The sequence below is a fragment of the Parathielavia appendiculata genome (genome assembly GCF_033297405.1).
Source record: "Parathielavia appendiculata strain CBS 731.68 unplaced genomic scaffold N657scaffold_6, whole genome shotgun sequence".
In the NCBI taxonomy this organism is placed as follows: Eukaryota; Fungi; Ascomycota; class Sordariomycetes; order Sordariales; family Chaetomiaceae; genus Parathielavia; species Parathielavia appendiculata.
The window spans coordinates 283,729-303,963 of record NW_026944225.1 but is presented as its reverse complement, the minus strand read 5'-3'; the positions used below and the strand labels follow the sequence as shown (position 1 = coordinate 303,963).

At 54.9% G+C, this 20,235-nt stretch overlaps 6 protein-coding genes across 6 annotated transcripts; 3 read left to right on the top strand and 3 right to left on the bottom strand.

The window, feature by feature from the left end:
• Window positions 1-3,138: 3,138 nt before the first annotated feature.
• On the bottom strand, window positions 3,139-5,218 carry N657DRAFT_645127 (Prephenate dehydrogenase). The gene is made up of 4 exons (XM_062792888.1): window positions 5,080-5,218; window positions 4,611-4,671; window positions 4,439-4,550; window positions 3,139-4,364 (listed from the first exon to the last, which is right to left on the bottom strand). Exons 1-4 carry the CDS (start codon window positions 5,178-5,180, stop codon window positions 3,319-3,321), a joined length of 1,320 nt encoding a protein of 439 aa, XP_062647324.1. The 5' UTR covers window positions 5,181-5,218; the 3' UTR covers window positions 3,139-3,318.
• A 260-nt stretch (window positions 5,219-5,478) lies between these two features.
• N657DRAFT_645125 (RCC1/BLIP-II) lies at window positions 5,479-7,168 on the top strand. The gene has a single exon (XM_062792887.1). It carries the CDS (start codon window positions 5,568-5,570, stop codon window positions 6,684-6,686), a length of 1,119 nt encoding a protein of 372 aa, XP_062647323.1. The 5' UTR covers window positions 5,479-5,567; the 3' UTR covers window positions 6,687-7,168.
• On the bottom strand, window positions 6,686-8,604 carry N657DRAFT_645124 (cell cycle checkpoint). Its single transcript, XM_062792886.1, has 7 exons — window positions 8,375-8,604; window positions 8,155-8,292; window positions 7,958-8,102; window positions 7,671-7,907; window positions 7,037-7,623; window positions 6,870-6,980; window positions 6,686-6,813 (listed from the first exon to the last, which is right to left on the bottom strand). Exons 1-7 carry the CDS (start codon window positions 8,486-8,488, stop codon window positions 6,784-6,786), a joined length of 1,362 nt encoding a protein of 453 aa, XP_062647322.1. The 5' UTR covers window positions 8,489-8,604; the 3' UTR covers window positions 6,686-6,783.
• A 387-nt stretch (window positions 8,605-8,991) lies between these two features.
• N657DRAFT_573148 (uncharacterized protein) lies at window positions 8,992-10,778 on the top strand (the record flags this gene model as incomplete). Its single annotated transcript, XM_062788942.1, has 3 exons — window positions 8,992-9,641; window positions 9,732-9,811; window positions 9,868-10,778. 3 exons carry the CDS (start codon window positions 8,992-8,994, stop codon window positions 10,776-10,778), a joined length of 1,641 nt encoding a protein of 546 aa, XP_062647321.1.
• A 1,935-nt stretch (window positions 10,779-12,713) lies between these two features.
• N657DRAFT_655952 (alkaline phosphatase-like protein) lies at window positions 12,714-17,465 on the bottom strand (the record flags this gene model as incomplete). The annotated part of the gene is made up of 5 exons (XM_062794648.1): window positions 12,714-13,249; window positions 13,303-13,864; window positions 13,976-14,557; window positions 15,726-17,392; window positions 17,447-17,465. The coding sequence occupies 5 exons, from the start codon at window positions 17,463-17,465 to the stop codon at window positions 12,714-12,716; spliced, it is 3,366 nt and encodes a 1,121-aa protein (XP_062647320.1).
• A 1,074-nt stretch (window positions 17,466-18,539) lies between these two features.
• On the top strand, window positions 18,540-20,217 carry N657DRAFT_645118 (uncharacterized protein). Its single transcript, XM_062792885.1, has 2 exons — window positions 18,540-19,697; window positions 19,759-20,217. The coding sequence occupies exons 1-2, from the start codon at window positions 18,681-18,683 to the stop codon at window positions 20,035-20,037; spliced, it is 1,296 nt and encodes a 431-aa protein (XP_062647319.1). The 5' UTR covers window positions 18,540-18,680; the 3' UTR covers window positions 20,038-20,217.
• The last annotated feature ends 18 nt before the right edge of the window (window positions 20,218-20,235 follow it).

Sequence of the window (20,235 nt, the reverse complement as noted above, 5' to 3'; positions counted from 1 at the left end):
CTGCCAAGTGCAGGGACAACTGTGACGAATCTGACTATGACTAGTTTACCTTACAATTTATATCTCCAACCCAACAGTGACATCAACATTACGAACACAAACCTCAACGACCGTGGAAGAAACATATTAACATATCTATGTGGGAATACCTTGGACTGTTCTGGAGGTATCGCCGCCAGGACACAGTCGGGGAAACTGTGTTGATGTCAGTGAGCCCCCTAACAACACCACAACAGCATAGTTAGCATCATTAAGAACAATTTACTATAGACAACAAACACCATAAAATATTGATGATGCGAAAAGACTATGAAAAGATAGAGACAATGAGAAAACAAGCAAATGGGAAACGCAAGAAAAAAGGGGGGAAAGGGGAGAGAAATAAAAAGGGCGAAGGGGGGAAAGAAAATAGAGAAGGATAAACTGAACATAAGATTATAATAGGAAAATATTAGTAAGGAATAATAAGGAATAAGAGGTGCAAAGAGAACGAAAGGAGGGGAAGAGTATATATAAAAGAAAAAGACTAGTGAGGTGTGAACGAATACCAAAACGGGTAGTCGACGTAGAGGGGGTTTAACAAAGGAACTAGTTGGTATAATGGAGTTATCAGGCGGTTAGTCGGCAGCGGGTGTGCCCGCACATTGGTCGTTAGTACCTCATGCGCGGTTCTTCCTGGCGGTGCTCTGCAAAGCTGGTTCCTGCTTCTCAGCTGAAGCCTCACAACTTGAACCAAGCCACACACACCCCCTGGCTCGCGCTCATGGTTGTCCGATTGGCAGAGGATCCAAAGCACACTACCGGCGCAGCGTCATGAGAATTGAGCCATTGGGTGCATCTATTCATGCTGGATTGAAGGCGAATTTTGGGATAGAAGAGGTGAAGGACTTCCCGTAGTTGTGGCTTTTCAGAAACACTTGCTCACCTCTGTTCCTCCCTTCAAGCACCAGTGTCTGCGCAAGCCATCAGTCAGTCTTAGCCCTCCACAGCGTTGCCTAACAAGATTCAAGTTCTGCATGCACGAGGGGCGAATAGGGCTGAGGACTGCATATGGGCACCGCCGGCTCTATAGAGATTGCCGTTCAGATTTTCTTCTGAAAGACATCCTTACCCATCAGTACACTCTAACCCAACGCTCCCTTGGTTGTTTTACTCAGGTAGCATACAACCTGACTTAAGACAAAGAAGCTCGGTTTGGTGATCTAAGATTTCTTTGTTCTTTCCCCCTCAATTTATTTACATTCCTCCCTATATATCTTCCATTCTTAAGGTATTCTCTTACTTTACGTTTCTTCTTTTCTCCTTTACTTCTTTCTTCTATATTTTCTTTATCTTTCTATCTCTTTATTCTCCTTATTTTTTATCTATTCCCCCAAGTTATACTTTTTTTTTCTCTTCGTTTCTCCTTTTTTCTTCCTTCTTCTAATCCTAAGTTCCTTCCGTTCTTCTTTCTTTTTATCTATCCTTTTTTTATCTGTTTCTCTTTCTCATTTCTATATTTACCTCGTTTCTCTTCTCTTCTTTTTTTCCTTCTTCCTTCTCCTTTTTTCACTTTTTTCATCGTCCCAATTCGCGTTTTCTTTACTGCTGCTGTATCTTGTCAGCTTCACCGAGATGTGCTAAATGTCGAACTAACAAACAAATGAAGGGCGAAGGGGTAGAGACCATCATGACAAACCATACGTATCGAACCCAGATTGCTTCGGAGCTGGTGGGAAGTTCCGCTTACGCGCTTGATATTTCAGGGTGTACGACAGCTTGATCGCACGCGACGGCGACGTCTACGTTCTGCAGGTTGAAAAATCCGACTCCGAGCATACGAATCCCATCACACACAATGACATCCTTCTTACAGCCGAGATCCTCCGCAGTGCTCCCAGGCTCACCTTAGACCAGGTCAGCGAGCAACTCAGGACCAGGATGAGCGTGCCTTGCTCGACGAGGCAGTTGGAACTAACAGTGCTCATATAGGTGCGGGCCATGCTCATGCTGGATTGCACTGCGCCGGCCCACGGGTGGCAGCCGACCGGGTCTTTCGTCGACCTTGCTTCGAGATGCGTCCCAAAGGTTTCATCCATATCCGCTGCCGTCAAGCAGGCCATGGCGGACACAAAGTCGATAAAGCATGGAAGCTCAAGTCAAGATGCAACCTTTCCTTCAGGGGCACCGACAATATCGCTCACCATCAGCTCTTGGACCATTTGCATCCTGACGGGCAGACCTTAAATCTATTCCACTATATAGCCTTATCAAGGCACAGTTAGACCGTCTAAGAAGGGAGGAACTCAACAAGGACGCTAATATGTTGGCTTGTCTCAAGAGGGTGTCAAGTTTCTTCCTCCTCTTCCTCCTCTTCCTCCTCTTCCTCCTCTTCCTCCTCTTCCTCCTCTTCCTCTTTCTTATCTTCCTCTTCCTCTTACACTTCCATTCGCAAGCCTCGTCATATCATACCTCTAACCTTCAGTAGCGGCTGCCTCCCGCCGCGCCTCCTTGCAGAGACCCTCCATTCTATCCAAACCAATCTCTTCCACTTCGTCGACCACAGGTCAAGCTGCATCCCCGAGCGCTTGAGAACCAAAGACGGATTTGACGAAGACTGCGCGCAGCCTGAAGGGTACAAGATATTTGACGATGCAGAGCACCTTGATGATGGTATTGGGGCGAGCGGCTTGCAGCTCTGCACGAGTTTACGCAGGAACGCCCGACACGGAACAAGTTCGAGCGGAGGATGAAGTGGCAAACATCCGAAAGCAACGCCTTTGCTGTGGCTTTGGCCGCTCCCCTCATCTCGGTTGCGGTTGGCATCTTCAGCCTGGGTTTGAGTTGTATCCAAGTCTGGGTTGCCTGGAAGGCTTGGAAGGAACCTGCCTCCAATGGTGACTCGAATGACACGAGTACGCTTCTGAGGGAGATTGCAGAGTTGCTTCGGCAATAGCGGGAACGGTAACGACCCCGGTGTGTTCGTTAGATGGCACACAGAAAGGCAGTAGAAAATAATAAGAAAAAGAAGCAATTCAAGGACGATGAGATATAAAACGAAAGAAAGAAAAGACGATAAATAGAGAAAACAAGATAGTTATATGGAAAATTTGAAGGTAAATAAAAGAGATAAATAAGAAGGATGAGCGGAAGATAGAGAACAACTTATAAAGTAAGAGAACATAGGAGAGGAGTAAGTTCCATGCTAACAGATACACCAGGTTTCACCTGTGTGTCGACTGCATTCGTAGAATCAGTAGCATGCTGAACTACCGCGCCGCCTCCTGTCTTGATGGAATTCCTCTTTGCCCCTGAAAACAGCACACACCCTAACGACGCTCACTCCTTATCACTCTCCAACACCGCCCGAATCATGGCCTGCCCAATCTCGACCGCCCCCTCAAACCGCGGCTCAAAGAACTTCTGCGTCACGGCAAACCGCTCCCTCCACGTCTCAAACTGCCTCAGCGCCACACACTCTGCCCACCCGGACGCAGCAATCGTAAACTGCAAATCATCCCGCCGGAAGGTGTTATCCTCGATACCCACCCTCAAACACTCATCCAGCAACCCCGGCGTGCGAAACAAATGCTCGGTAACACCTAACCACAGCCTGAACAGCGGCGTCGAACATATCATGTGGTCATACGGGACGATCCCAAGCGCACTCCAGCAGTCGACCATGGCGAGCAGCGAGAGGTGGTTATTCGGCAGGGGCGGGGTGCTGCCCTTGGCGTTGGGGTTCAGGCTGAACCGGTCGACCACGCCGTCGGGCAGCAGCGGCTTGCCCTCCCACTTGGGGCTGTCCTCGCGGCCAAAGACCTTCTCCTTGGCGGCGTAGACGCGCTCGCGGAGCTCGTCGCGGCGGCCCTCGAGCATGAGGTAGAAGAGCTCGGTGGTGGACTTGGCGAACTGGTTGATCTGCTTGTGCGCTTCCGGGTTGAGGATGGCGAGCCCGGCGTAGACGTGCCACTTTTGGGCGTAGATGCGCAGCATTAGGTTGATCTTGACGTTTTCGATGCCGCCGACGTAACGCGTGCCTTCCCAGGGGAACTGCTGGTTGGCGTGCCAGGCTTTGCCCATGGAGAGGAAGGCGGCGTGGGTGACGGCTTGCGTGTCGGCCGTGATGCGGTCGTGTTCTTTGGCCGTCAAGTAGACGTGCTTGGAGCCGAGGCAGCGGAGAACGGCCTCGACCTTGGTAAAGGAGGCGTCCGAGGCGCGGTGCTTGATCAACACGAGGGGTTGGCCCCGCGGGTCGATATTGGGTCCGTGGAGGGAGTGGCAGGAGACTATGTCGACATCGCTGGGCAAGTGCTCCTCGAATGCCTTGATCTCTGGATCTTTGCACGAGGTCTGGCCGCCGACAATGGCACCGAGACGCGTTGCTAGGAACTGGTAAGAGCTCTGCTCATTCGAGCGTGCGTGTGGACAGGTTGGGCAGTCATGGAATGGCACACACAAGGACCGTATTGGGCAACGACACGTCCAATGGCCGCCGCCTCAACACTGTAGATAATGTAGTTGCTGGCGCGAGACACCAGGTGACCGTTGCGGAGAATTTGTACATTCTTCTATAGATATGATCTCAGCACTGGTCCGCAGCGGAGATCAGGTCAGATGCACGGCCGTACATGGTTGCCAAACTCCTTGACCAGCTCCTCGTACTTTTCCTCTCGGTCGCAGGCCATAATCCTGCAGCCCACCCGCTTGATTAGCCTCTACGCCATGCGGTCATCAACAAGTCTGTCTCGAGTCAGCCGGCGTACAGAGCGAGGTCAAGCTGAGATTTCGTGTGGGAAGGGATAATGCTTCAGACAAAGAATGTTAGGTAGCTGAGATTTTTCATCATGGAAAGCCCGCAGCAGTCACCGGGGCCATGACGGCTGACCGGATGTGCCACGAACGATACTCTAGCCAAATGCGCTCAAGTCATCATGCAAGGGGATGCTGCGTGTCGAGGAAAGATGTGACGAGAAACGACTTACCAAAGTCAACAGCTCCGGAAGCTGGGTGATAAGCAATAACCACCGACTGACAGGTATTTCTGCCTCGCTGGCGACCCGGCAGCTGAGACAGAATATGGAAGCTCTCAGACATTACCTCCAACCGGCACTGCTCAACCGGCGGGCATACATCTTTCCCATGTCGCCCATGCCGATGAGGCCGACAACAAAATCCTCGGCACCGGAAAACGGCGCCATTTCCGACACCATCTCGCTCGACTGCTGATTGATTGACGGACTGCTGATTAGACGGATTCCTCGTTATTAAATCACATCGTCAGTCGGATGACCACTGCTTCTCTCAACGTTTCCGAGTGAGAGTTCAAGTTGCTCGAGAGGTGTTGCCAGTGAGGTTGCAGGAATCGGAAAGAAAATTTCCAGTCAATCGGAATTTAAGCAGTCAAAATTTGGTGGGGCCTGGGTGACTGACCCACTCGAGCCACTCAAGTAGGTGCCCCACAAAGCACGCTGCACAGCCAATTGTGTCCACCCACCGTCCGGTGTCTTTCTCACACGACGTCTTGAGCTTTACTTACTGTGTACAGCTCCCATTCTGCCTCACCCGGAGCAGAGCCAAAATCTACCATGTTCCTCCTCCAAGCCCTCGGCTCGAACGGCTCCGGCCAGCTTGGTCTCGGCCACAAAGAAGACGTTTCCACCCCTCAACCAGTCCTCCTTCCTCCCTCTCTCACCACCACCCCCAACTTCGATCTCAGACTTCGCTGCATAGCCGCCGGAGGGAACCACACCCTCCTCCTCTTCTCATCGGGCGCCCTCCTCTGGAGCGGGGACCACACCAGCGGTGCATGCGGAAGCGTACCAGCAGCCGACAAGGATGGTGCATCCGAGCTGACCCCTCAGTTCCGCCCCGTGGATCTCACCGCCCTGCCGGATGGCAGCCAAACCAAGCATGTAGCTGCGACCTGGGCAGCCAGCATCATCGCCACCTCTTTACAAGACGGCGGCTATACTGACAAGGTTTACTCCTTCGGTACGGGCTACAAAGGCGAATTGGGACTCGGGAACGGGACGCTCCGCGTGACCGACCCAACTCAGATACCGGACATTCCTCCCTTAGGAACGCGAGTAGTGGATATAGCGGCCTGTATGGGACACGTTGTTGCTGTTCTCAGTAATGGAGAAGCATGGGGCTGGGGGGCCGGGCGGAAAGGGCAGCTCGGGGAGCCGGCGGCTGCGGCGTTGTACTCGCCGCGGCGCATTGAGGGTGTTGGGTTCCATGTCGTCAGAGCCATCTGTGGGAGGGAGTTCACCTGTCTCTTTGGGCCGCCAGAAACGGGGGAGATGAAAGTACTGGGCTCAGATAAGTGGGGTGCACGGTCAGACGCCCCAGAGGCTGTAGCCGGGTGGAAGGAGGTTGGCGCCGGCTGGGGGAGCGTGTTCGTCCTGAAGGAGGACGGGACGTTGCTCAGCTGGGGCAGGGATGATCACGGACAGCTTGCGCGCGATGACCTTGGGCGTGTCGAGCACATCGCAGTCGGCAGCGAGCATGCCGTGGCATTGACCGAGACCGGCGATCTCATGGTTTGGGGCTGGGGCGAGCATGGAAACTGTGGGCCAATTCAGAACCATATTGGCCAGAATGGCGAGCGAAGTAAAATTGCTTCAACTGCACAGGGGATAAAAATCGCAAAGATCGGTGCTGGTTGCGCAACGACTTGGTTCGCCATCGGCAAGCAAACCTGAATCACGCCGCGCTACTCCTCACAATGATTCAACAAATCCTAAACCACCAACGCCCAAGCTATGCAAAGCAAGCCACACGATGGCGACTGCTCCTTGATCAGGGAGAAAACAAGCCGAAACGGCGGACCTGTAACAGTCAGCTACACGACGTTCAGCACAGCCTGGGCCATGGTGCGTGCATACCTCGGAGAGTCGCTGGGTCGGCTCAAGGCCCGAGGCGAGGCGCTCGGGAGGTCCTTCCTGAGGCTCGGTCTGTCGAGAAAGATAGCTTCCGATGCGCAGGGACGACGGGTTCTAACAGTCCTATTAGCGGCCAGCCCCGGATATACAAAACGAGGCAATTACAGTACCGGTTCGTTGGTGGTGTTCCACTCCAGTCTTCCATTCTCCTCTTCTTCCTCCTCGTCTGGGTTAACGGGCTCCCACTGCTCGTCGTCCTCGGCCTGGTCAACAAACAGCGAGTCGGATCGAGCCGTCATGGGAGGCGGCATGGGAGATGGTCGAATTTCGAATGCTGGCTGGCGATGCCCGGCCGGAGTCTTGTGTTGGGGAGGCCGAGATGCAGGCGGCGGCGGGCCCTGCTGGTTGTCATTTGCGACAGAGCTTCCCCGGTGCGATGCTGAATCGAGCTGCGGTTCGGCGGTCTTTGCAGTAGTCGCCCGGGGATTCTTGTGCTTCTTGGTCAAGGCATCCTGTTCACCAACCGTCATGAGGATGAACTCGCACAGGACGCCGTCGGTGTTGTACGACAGCTTCATAGGACGCCCAGGGTTTGAGTAGCTTGTTGTCAGCGCCCCGCTGGTCATTTGGGCATGCTGGAGAATGGCGCGGAAGTCTTTGACGCTGATGATGATGTGAAGCTTGTCTTGGACTTCGACGTCATCAAACTCGTCCATCTCAACCGCAATGTTAGTGTGGAGGGGCTTTTTGAGGACAGCTGGACAGTGGTTAGCCTTGGCCGCGTAATGGGAGCAGTGATGCTACCTTCGTTGCTGACAGCACCGCGCTTCTGCACCTTCTCCGTAAAACATGTGAAGTTCACAACCCTGGCCTCATCGTCTGTATTGATATCGAGGAGCTCTATGCCCGGGCCGAAGTGATCCATAAGCTGGCGCAATGTCCGCGACGAAATAACCCACCGATTTGTTGCTTCGTCTCTGTTGAACTTGGCATGGGTTGGGGGCTTGACCTCGTATGGCAGGGAGTGCGATGCCGTGATGCCTAAAGCTGGTGAGAAGCCAAGTCGGCAGTCACGTCGGTGAGCATCCTACCGTTCCTGAACGAGACCCTCGCAACAAGGCGACTCTTCTTGCCAACGCCGTCGTCGATTGCCACATCGCAGCGTTCTATCGATGCATCCCTCTCCCGTGACTGTTCTGCACTCCCCTGACGTGCTCTGAAGATGGTAAGGAGAGACTGTGTTGTGTTGGTCTAGACGTCATACATAGAAGCAAGCCAAGAAACATACGCGGATGTAGAGCTGGCAAAAGAAGCGGTCCCTGTACTGGGGGGTGCCCTCGAAGCTGTAACGCGAGAAGAAACGGTGTGCGGCGAAGGAGAAGCAGACATAGGCCGACTTTGAGATATTGAGCGTAGTCAGGGTCAACTGAGGAGAAGTGGGATCAGTTCAGCAAGACTGCAATGAGATAAACAACTAAACGAAGGCGGGGACATGGGCAGCTCTGTACCTTGTCCTTCCTGGCCTCCAAGCAGACATCGTCGCTGAACTTGAACATGCAAGCCAGAGCATCGTGAAGCACAGCCACCCCCTCTTCGCTCAGCGTGAAGTTCAAAATCACCATGCCGAGATCTATGCGGGTGTGCTGTGTCTGAGATCAAAGATGACTAGGCCGAGGAATTCCTGGAATATGGGTTGGAAAAAAATCGGTTCTGGTCGAATGCCATCTGTTGATTGCACTTAGCCAATGCACTCAAGGGAGAGGCATAATGTCCGACGGGCGGCTCGCTACAGTGGAAGGTGCGACTTGGATGACTGCCGACTGCGCTGTTAGCAGCAAGCTGGGGCGCTAGGGGCGTTCCGTACCTTAACTGAAGTGCAAGGCAAATGTGGAGACGAGCCGCAACTTGACTTGCAGTCCACTTCCATTGTTCAACACTTCATAACCGCCCGAATTCAAAATACCCTTGTCTTCTAGGATTTGCCTTCTGAGTCTTGCACGTTTTCTGTCTCATCAGCTGAGTTTACGTTGCTGAAATCTGCCCAGTTTCGCGTCCGGTTCTGTCACAGGCCGTGCACGCGGTCTCGCTACATCTGGACACTAGGGCCAAGCTTGACCCTTCCGCAATGGACGACCAGAGTCGTCTAAGTTTCCCACAAGAGATATGGTGGCTCATCGCCCAAGAGCTTTCGAGTCGCCGCGATTTCGGCGGGCTTTTTCTCTGTGCCCGTTTGAGCAAAGGGATCGCCCGACTGGCCTTGCCAGAGCTGTACGCCATCCACGATCAGTCGCCTGCCATCAACGCCCACATCCTCGACATGGAGACGTCGATATGTCTTTGGCGCTCCATCATCGCCTCGAGCCTTGGCAAGACGCTCTTCCCCTACTGCTGTTGGATCAGGGCCTTGAAGCTCGGCAACCTTCACTCCCAGCTCGAGGATCTCGCCCGCGATAATCCAATTCTCAAGGCCCAGTTCTTCAGCTCACCGCTCGAGAAGCTTCAGATTCGAAGTGGAAGAGGGCGAGCACTCAACCTCGACGCCATTATTGTCGAAGTGGCTAGCCTAGTGACCGACTGTATTCGCACGTCCGCTGACAAGGAGGACAAGCGCATGGGCATCACCACCCTCGAAGGCTATTACCTCCCCACCGCCAACCTGCCCACCTGGCTATCTGGTCTCTCCAGCCTAACAACGCTCGTCGCCCGTGACGGTTCCGTGCTCAACAGCGACGTGGCTCGCGCTATCCGACAACACTGCCCAGCTTTCCGAGAGGTGTGAGTGAACCCTAACCCCAGCCCCGTCTGCTTCTCCTTTCTCTTCTGTGTGATCCCAGGCTGATCACCCGCCCATTACTGGTGATGCAGAGAATGCTTTTTTTGTCGAGGGACCGACATTGATGAACAGATAGCCGGCTTCTTTAAAAACCTGGAGCCCAACTCACTGGGTACGTGGTGAACCATACGGATGGCCGAGGCAGCCGAGTCCATTAACATTCCACAGAATCCTTCACCGTTCTAAGCATGAATGAACTCCAAAGGAAGACCTTCAAGGCTCTCTGTAATCACTCCCGCTCCTTAAAAAGCCTCGCTCTTCTCAGCCTCGAACGACCGGCCTTGGAGTCGTTGAACGAGCTTCAGCACTGCGTCTCCCTGGAGTCACTCAAACTAGAGGGCGATTGGAGCGCTCAGGTTTACGACTGGCAAACCGAATCCAAACAGAGCTTCCAGGAGGTTGTACAATGGCTGAAGGACTGTGCCTCTCTCAAGGAGTTGGACTTCAGGGTCATTCCGGCTTCGACCACGATCCTTGCCGATGTCCTCAAATCGCCCACGGTCCGTCTTCTCAGTCTCAGCCTCAAAACACTCGACTTCGACGATGAGTTTTGTGCTGCATTACAGAACCAAAGCCAACTTCAAGAATTGTCCATCCGATTCGATGAAGAGCTCATCGAATTGAGCGAAGAGCGACGCACACCCCTGGCTGACTCCATCGCCTGCTGTCACGAGCTGCGCGAACTTGATACCAACGAGCTGTTCACTTTCGACAACACGAACCATATGTGCTCTTCGCTGCCATTGCTGGAACGTATCGTCATGTACGGAGATCTCATCGACGACGTGTTCCTGGGGCCGATTGCCAAACTCTCCAAGCTAAAATCGCTCAACGTATACGGCTCCTCGATCATCTCGCCCCACGTGCTCATGGATTTCCTGGATCAGCTCGAAGCAGACCCTGATGGCGAGCACGAAGGGTTGCAGGTGTACATCGCCAACCAGAACTACGACTTTAGGTTCACGGATGACGAGGAGGCCTGGCTAGGCACAGAGTTCCACAACCGGTTCAAGGGGCGGTTCGACATCAATAACCAGATGGACCCAGACGAACTGCACGAGTCTGACTTCTCGGATTAAATGCCACCTAGCTATGGACAGGGCATGCCATCCATGGGCAGCTTGTTGGCAACTTCTAGACCGCCAGTCTAGAGTTACAACAACTAGTCAAGGACTGCCCGTCATCAGCTAGATAGGGCATGGCTTCTTCGGAAACTCAATCCACTATTCAGTCCTCCCACGGCATCCAACTTTTCCCGACAGACAAATTTGCCGAGCCCATCACCGCCTCCGGCAGCAGGTGCATGCTCCTTTCATGCCTTAGCCTCTCACAAGTTTTCTTCCGAGAAGGGCTCATCTAAAATCCCCCGGAGGAGAGGTTTAGACTTCCCAGCATCTACCAGCTGGGAAGTTCATCCAGAATGTGCCCGATTCCCACTTCTGTCGCATTCGATCCGACAGACACACCCCGTCACCCGGAGACTCAACACCTCAAATGCTGGTTGGGAGGTTCTTACCCCTCCTCCTCTGCGTCTCCGCATCTGCTTCTCTTATGGCGCGGGATCATGCCGAAGAAAAGGAAACCGCAAAAGCGGGGCAGAGTTCATTGTAAAGTAGCGTCAAGGAGATGGTGCGCCGCCAGTAATTGGCCAGGCTGAGAGCAGAGGAGATGTCGTGAACGAAGAGTTCTTGGGCAAAATGGGCACATTCCCAGTAGGTTACGCCACTACAGTGGATGGGCGTCGACGAGTGGGTTATGGGCGTGGAAGTCGTCTGTCCAGACGCGGGATCATCTCTGTTTCGCGTTAAATGGGTGTATCCCACTGTCAACGAGGGGTTCGTCCATTTCCCGCGATAGAGGACGCCTGGCGACGATTAACGGATCTTTGACGTATCTGGAGAGATAATTCTGGGCATCCGATTTGGACAACAGGAGGCGATGCTGGTTACATCACTGTGCAATACAATGCGCTCGCGCTGATCATTGAGGATGTTGGGATTCAGACAGCTATCCTCTTTGTCACACATGCTGGCTCTTTTATGGGCATCGCTCAGATCCTGTTTCTCGAACAACGTGTTCATTGCGAATACAATGCTGAGCCCAGCGGCTCTCGGAAGCAATTACCTAATGATAAACCCCCGGCACCGGTTCAGACGGGCGAGGCTTGTCTCCTCCCACGATAGGGGTTTAGTTTGTATCGTAAGGAGGTCTAAATCAGGATATAACAGGTTGAGAGACTCAGCAAGTTGATGGTCCCGATGATATCTTCCGTGGTTCTGTTCGAGTAGTTTCAATTTGGATCAACCGCGTCAACCGCTCTCAACTTGCGTTCGCTACACTGTTCCTCAAGTAGCAAAAACAGGCCATAGGCGTTGGAACACCAAGCCCAGTAGTAGTTATCTTACAGCACAGTCAAGGCTAAGGATCCGCATGCTCCAAATGCGATCTTTTGCCCAGCCTGCACAACCCAGGGGCGAACTCAGGGCGTCCAGGACCTCAACAATCGGGTTTTCAGGGAGGTTAATGACGAAAAAAAAGAGCAAAAAGCTCACCGGTTGACCTTCTCCGCCAGTCGAAGAGAGATAGCCAAGTAAGAAACCCTCAGAAGGGTTTACTTCGCGGGCGGCAGGTGGGCTTGAAGTCGAACTGGTGAGCTCTCGGTATGAGACCGATGAATCCCAAACAAGCCACAGGGGGGCGATCAACGCCATTGACCGTTAGCCCACTTCGCGGTGGTCGATGAAGTCGGGGTCCAGACCTTCTTCATATACTACCTGGCAGTGGCAAGCATGGCAGCGCGGCTGAAGCTCAGTCGTAGCACGCAGTTCGAAAAGGCGAAAGGTATGCTCGTGAGAAGTTCCGGTCCGACGACATCTACCTGATACAGAAGCTACCGAAATATCTGCCAAAGCTCGCTCCAATGCAGAACAAACTGATCAAAACAAACACATGCCACACATCATACAACCATAACCACAAGCCCCTAACTCCGCAACATGCTCAGACGCTGAAGTCTAGAATCTAACGTCCCTCAGCCGCTCTGCCGGATGCCCGCCCGTCTCAAGCACATTACTCTCCAAAGCCTCAACCGGTAAGTTTCCCTTCAGCTTATCGTCCAGCTCCTTCGTAATCTCCTCAACATCCACGTCCAAATAACCGCTCAGAAACCGCCCAATATCCGTATTTTCCACATTGCCCCTGATCTTCTCGGCCGCCGCACCCCCAGAGCTGTAGATGTTCACATCCACAGCACTGTGGCCGTGGGTGCTCCAGCCAATGTGAGCGCGCTCGCTGACCATGCGGCAGAAGATGGGGTTAGCGGCCTCGGGGTTTGTGGCGAGGGCGCTCAGTTCGACCTCGCGGGCGTCGGTGATGCCGAGGCGGCGGATGACGAGTTCTTGATTGATCCAGTCGACAAGGGATTGCTTGGATTCCGAAGGCGAAGTTGCGATGTGCTGCCGGAGGAGGAAGGTGCAGTACTCGGCCGACGCGTTGGCTTTGGCGAGGACGGTAGGGTACCAGTTGTAGACGGGAAGCTCGCCGGGTGTTTCTGTAGGGGGGTTAGCATCACGTAAGAAACAGGCAGTGAGGGGAAGATCTTACGCCAAGCAGTGGCCAAGCCGCCGGTCTCATGGTCGCTCGTGGCCACCAAAATGCCCTCCGTGTCGGACTGTTCTAAAAAGTCCACCACCATCTTGAACGTCTTGTCGTACTCCAGCACCTCCCGCACCTGGGCAGCAGGGTCGTTGAAATGTCCGGCATGGTCGATCCTGCTGCCCTCGATCATCAGAAAGAAGCCCTTGTCGCTATCCTTGGTCGCCTCTTCCAGCGCCGTCAACGCCGTGGTAGCCATTTCGCTCAGACTCGGATACACATCCGCCATGTGCCGCCGGTCAATCTCGAACGGCACATCCGTCGCTGCGAATAGACCCAGCATGGGCAGCGTCACATTCCGCCCCAACTTCAACTCATCAAACCCCTTCCGATCGCTCTTATAACTCCAGCCGTGCTTCTCCTGCGCAATCCGCACAACATCCACATTATCCGCCCTACAACTCCCCTGCGTGCCGTTCCCCAAGAAATGACACCGCCCACCACCCAAAATCAAATCGACGCTCCGCCCCAGCGGCCCCTCGCCAACCTCCTGCAGCGCAATCTCATCCATCTGCCATCGGGAGTCCACATGGGCGGCAAAGCACGCCGGCGTGGCGTCCGTCACGTCCGTGGTCACCACCAGCCCCGTTAGGAACCCGGCTCTCTTAGCCGCCTCGAGAACGGTGCCGCAGGGCCGGTGGCCCGGCAGCATGCCGATGGCGCCGTTGTAGCTCTTGCGGCCGCACGAGAAGGCCGTGGCGCCGGCGGCCGAGTCGGTCACGAGTGAGTTTGTCGAGCGCGTTCGCGACGTGCCCCAGAAGTGGCGGTCGAGCGTCAGGACGTCGTTGATCGGGAGGGAGGACGTGAATTGGCGGAAGGAGCGGGTCAGGGAGAGCGAGGCCGGGCCCATGCCGTCCGAGACCATGAAGATGAGGTTGCGTTTCGGCTTCTTGGAGGGGTTTGTGGGAATGTGGTAGGGTCCGCCGGCGGAGGGGTCGCCTGGGGCGATGGGCGGTGGAGGAGGGGTTGAGGGCGAGGGGTGGGTTGAGTTGTGGTGCTGGAGGATTACGGCTAGGACGATGACGCCGGCAGTTGCGAGAAGCGCCCATACAAAGAGGACCACCTCACGCATGCTGGTGCGGCGAGTAATTGGTGGAATGGCGGTGCTGTGAAGGGCGGCATCTTCTTCTTCGGCGCGGAGAGTTGAGTCTTCGGAATTGCGCGGGCGGTCCGCGAGGAGCGGTGTCCGCTCCGACCTCGGGGACTGCCGTGTTCAATATGTCAGACTGTTCTCTTTCTTGTATAAATAAATGAAGCGCACGGACTTACCATCGCGTTTGGTGTCGGATTACCGAACTGTTGCTGGCCTCTGAAGGTAACGTGGAAAGTTGGGATGGTTGCTGGCAGGCAGGTACATGTCTGGAGGTTCAGAGCTGATGAGCCGCAGCTTGGGGTGTGACGTTGAGTTTAGGTACCGGCAGAGTCCACTAGGCCCCAATCAGCGGCGAGGTTGCCCTATACCCCTGGCGCCCGCCCGCATGACGTCGACTGGACAGGGGTCTGGCGCGGTGTTGCCTAACCGGGTTGAACCGCCCACATGATGCACGCTGATGACCACCTCATTCATACAATCTCAACAATAGCTTGATCCCAATCTAAACCAGTCAACTTCCAAGTCAGATACCAGTCCCAAAAGATGCCACAACACGACCCCCGCACCGCCCTCCTAACCGCCGCCATGTCCTTCTGCGATAGCTTTTCCCGCTCCGAATGCCCTTCGACAATTCTCGAGACCCACTTCACTCGCAACCACCCCGCCATTTTCGTGCACGAGCACGGCCTTGCCAAGTTAGCTCCCTTTCTAGGTCGCACTTTTCGGGGCGCCGACGGACTACTCCAGTATCTCTCCACCATAGCCGAATGCCTCAGTTTTGAAAACATGTGTTTTAGCGAGTACATTGTAGACGCCGAGGTGCGCAAGGTCTCGCTGAGGGGCGAGGCACGATGTACGTGGAAGAGCACGGGGCAGAGCTGGGACGAGGTGTTCACCTATGTACTGGGGTTTGATGAGGATGATGATAGAGTGGAGAGGTATGAGATATGGGCCGATTCTGGGGCTTTGTGGTTGGCTAGTCGTGGGGAGATTATTATTGGAGGTTAACGAAAGGAGGGACTTGCCAGGAGTCGTGTGGTGGTGATGGGATTTGATGGGCAAGACATAACATTCACGTAACTAAATCATATATACTCGTCGAGAATTTTAAGTGAAGGAAAATGCGAAAACAGTCACATCAAGGGGTTCTCCGAGACCAAACTCTAAGCCGTTGACCCAACGCCACCACCATTCCACTGCCCCCAACCTTCTATAAAACCGCTAACAGATCCATACAACCGATAATACCAACACGGATTGCTCATGCCTCGCTCTTCACCCCCGAATATCGCACATATAGCCGATCCTTGAAATGCTCGTGTCTGATCCCGTTCGGCCTGGCCTTGGCAAAGGCTTCGATGGCTTCCTTGGCGGTGAACCCGCACCGCTCAACGAGATAACACGCGATCAGGAACCCAGTCCGGTTGAACCCATAATGGCAGTGAACGCCAACAGCGTAGCCGTCCTTCCACCCATTGCCTTCGGCCCGCTCTTCCTGATCGGCCCGGATCTTGTCCACCAAATCGATAAACCCTCTGATCTCGGCGTCATTGGGCGGCACCTTGGACAGGGTTGCAAATTTGTGGTAGCGGATGCCGCCCTGTTCGAGGCCTCGCGGGTCGTAGACTGGGTTGTCGTGGGATATGTCAATGACGTCCTTGATGATGTCTCCCCATTTTTCAACGAATACCCGCGGACAGTGCTCCTCGTCCACTTCCCGGAGGGTCTTGATAGCGCGAAACACTCTGCCTATCGGCTCCGACACTGGCGCGACCTTTCGCCACTTCTCGAGGTTCTTGACGTCCCATTTCCCGTCCCTACAGAGGTACTGCAGCTGCCAGCCTAGTGAGAGACGACCGGTGACGTGGGTCGAGAGGAAATCGGAGATGAGACCGGCGAGGATGGGCACAGTTGGTGGGGCGTACAGCAACCCGTGTCCAGCTGGGCTGGGAAGCTTGATGCTCACCACCACTTTCTTCGGGCGTTGAGGCAGATGTGGGATGTCTGCTGTTCCGTTCGCAACCGGTATCTCTTCGGTGCTACTAGTGGCTCCGTCGGGCTCCAAGCCAGAGTCAGTTTTCTTGTCTGCTAGTACCGAAACGATCATGTCGACCTCTCCCGGGGGAACGACTTGGTCGTCCGTCCCCCCGACCAGGAATACCGGGATGTCCAGCCCTGCCCAAACGTCAAGTGATGCTATCCCGTTCGAAGGCACGCCGTTGGAGTATGTCGGTAGCGCGCCCCAAGCCATTCGCCGCCAGACAGGCGTCCGGCTCTGGAAGTTGTACATGTATTGAAGCCGCTTCGTCTCCGTATCCGCACCAGGCCCAACAAAACGGTGGATGCTGGGGCTTTCAAGACCTCCTCGCCTGTCCCAGGCTCTCCAGAGGTTAAAGAGAAAGTTGGGGATATACAGAGCCGCTCGCATCATTCGAACCCGGTCCGGAGTGAAGTGCCCTGCAGTGGGGCATATAGCCACTAAGCCGAGAACGTGCTCGTGAAGTCCGGTCTTCGGTTTCCGTGGGTTGGCGAGCAGGGCGGCGAGGGAGGAACCCATACTATGGCCAATCAGAACCACTCCTTGGCCGGCCGACGCATCACGGTGGTCCTCGATGACCGTCTCAAGCAGCTCAACGAGGGCATCTGCCGAGTAAGCATCCCAGTGTTGGGGGGCAAACCCGGAGAGGCCGCATCCGGGGAGGTCAACCGCCAGGCATGATGCGATGGGAGTGAGGCTGGTGAGCAAAGCATTGAACTGCGCGACCGAACCACCAAGGCCGTGGACAAAAACCAGCAGCGGTACAGGAGCGGGCGAAGTAGGCAGCTTGTCGGCGTGCTGATGCTTCCTGTAAAAGACACGGAGCCTCGGGTACGCGGCCCGAGACGTCGTGTAAGACTTTATGCTGGAGCTCCGCTCGATGAGAGGAGGGTCGTTGGACTTGGCGTCTGCTCACCATGTTAGACGATCTATCAGCTTTTGTGATCATATGATATGCGTACCATAACGAGAAGAGGCCATGCGGAACGGAGATGGCATACGAGGGCCGAGGAGATGGCAAGCAAAGAGGCCAACAAGACCCTGTGGATGGAGTGTAAGATATGGATTCTGACGTTGATCGCGACGAGAGGTATGGTGCAACAGAAGCCCCATATGCAGCCGGCCACGGGAGTGAGAACATGCTGTAAAGACGGAAAGACGTGAGAGCTGCAATCCCTACCTTGGAGCTCGCAGTGAGGTCACCTCCTAAGTAGAGACAAAGATAGATATACTATCTCTCCCAAATAAAGAGGCCTCCGCCCCAGCGATCCAAGTGCTAGCTTTCTCTAATCGACCAAAGAATAGCTGGCGAAGATGGAAAACACTCGTGGCGGATGAAGATTAGGTTTGGTGAGTCAATGAGGGTTCAAGAATGTGTTATCGTACGGAAGCTCGATGGAAGAGAGACGAAGCAAAGATCAAAATGACCGGGTGCAAATTTGTGCTGGTGTATGAGCAATGCCTAGCGTAGGTCGTGGTGTTCCACAAGTATATACTGGAAGCTTTCAGAGACATTGAGAGATGTATGCTTGTTGACGGGCCCAACTCGCCCGCACATGGATGGACGACGCCAGGCCTTTTGTTCCCAACCGCAACATTTCGTGCGAGGTCAGAGCTTCACCGAAAATGACAAGGATGGCCAACGGCCATCATCGCCTGGCCAGTGTGCCCGGGGTCAGCTCTCTCATTGGACATGGCGTCAAAACAAGCCTCAGACATGTAATTAGCCGCGATTTTGAGTCCCCGTCAGTTTACAAGTCGAGGTGACGGTGTTGGGTTGACCAGTTGCACCCAAGTATCCGTATTCCGCCAGAGATGAGAACATTCACATATGAGATTGCGTAGGTTATTTGAGGTCTCTCAGATAGACAGGCATGGAGTGGTCCTGCAAAGTGCAGACATGACCGAGACATTTATGACTGATGCCTACTTGTGACCAAGTACGGAGTAACGGGTAGCAGCTCCTTTAGTTGCATACCTGGTCCCCAGCAGCGCCCGGATCAAGCCGCCGCCAAGCGATTCGAGCTGCCAAGCTGCCAGCTTCTGGAACGGACCCGTCATTCTGGGCCGATGCATCCCATCTCCTGACCGAGAAATACCGCGCTCCCGCATAAACCTTCAATACGCACTCAGCAGCACGGCATGTGAGTTGACAGACCACAAGAACCCGTCTCCGGCCCAAGTTACCCGGCCACCATGGCAGCGAACCGCCTGACCTTCCTGTACCCGCACCTCTTCCGAGGAGGTGGCCGTTGGACCGACCCCGCAGCATCACAGGCCGTGCGTAGCTCTCGTCGCAAACAGCCATCGGCCCGGTCCCCGACATCCCTATGCGGCCAACATGCTACCCCATATACGACGCCCTCGGCAAGGAGGCAGGCCGTCTTTGCCAAGCGGGCCGGGAAGGGCATAGAGCCTCTGTCGCTGGATGGATCCAAGTCGCAGTCGAAGGGTGAGGGAGGGAAGCCGGAAGGGCAAGATCCCGCGCAGGCCACCACGCAGCCGACACCAACCACACCGCCACCATCTGGCAATGGAAGCCGACAGTCTACCTCTCCTCCCCAATTCGACCTTCCCCAGACCATCGAGCTACCCCCGCCGGGAGACATCGACCCTGTCACCCAAACCAAGAAAGGCAGTCCAATGGACGAAATCCTACACATAGGCCCTCCACCGGACTCTCTCCCCCCGCCGCCGCCCACGATTGTTGCCGCTGAGTTGCCCAGGGATTCTAGCAACAAGAGCAGCACCGGCACCGGCACCGACACGGACACTTCCCCGTTCAAAAACACGAAACCCCCACACCTCACTCCACCCCCCTACATCCACCACTTTGACTCGTACACGCTCGTCAAGCAGCTCACAGCCGGCGGCTACACGCTCCCACAAGCCATCCTCGCCATGAAGGCGATCCGCACCATCCTGGCCTCCAACCTGGACGTGGCACAGGCCGGCCTGGTGTCCAAGGCCGACGTCGAGAACGAGACATACCTCTTCCGGGCGGCGTGCAGCGAGCTGAGCGCCGAGGTGCGCAATAACCGCCGCGTGGCCGATGAGCAGCTGCGGCAGCAGCGCACCCTGCTGCAGCACGAGGTCGACATCCTCGCGCAGCGGCTCAACCAGGAGCTGCTGACGCTGAATGACAGCGTGCGGGGCATGTTCAACGACAGGCGGATGGCGGTGCGCGAGGAGCAGAAGGCTGTTGAGAGTCGGGTGTGTTTTTACTCCTCGTCTGATAATGTTACCATCGTCTTGTTGCTGACAGAGGGGGTAGATTCAACAAATCAACTACAAAATCAGCGTCACCCTCAACAGCGACGCCAGGTCCGACATTGAGGGCTTGCGGTGGGTGCTGATCCGGCGATCGGTCCTTGGTATCATCTTCATGGCTGTGCTCACGCTGAGCACCATCCGGTACACCACCTACATGGGCCGCAAGCGGCAAAAGGAGGCTGAGCGGCTGGCGAAAGAGGCCGAGGAGCTGAAGAAGAACGACGGGAGGTCGGACCTGTCGCCCGGGCCTGACGCGGCCGAGATCTTGGCGGCAAATTGACGGCCCAGAATAACGGAATCAGCACCGGATTACACATAGACATGATTGCATAGCGAGCGCGAGGGGCTGGAGCCGGAGCCGGAACCGGAGCCAGGTTACATAGATGACATCCATGGCCGACCCGAGTCGCCATCTTGGATTCCAACATAGAAAAATATACTTGGCTGAATTAGACTGGCCATTTCTTCACTTCAACAA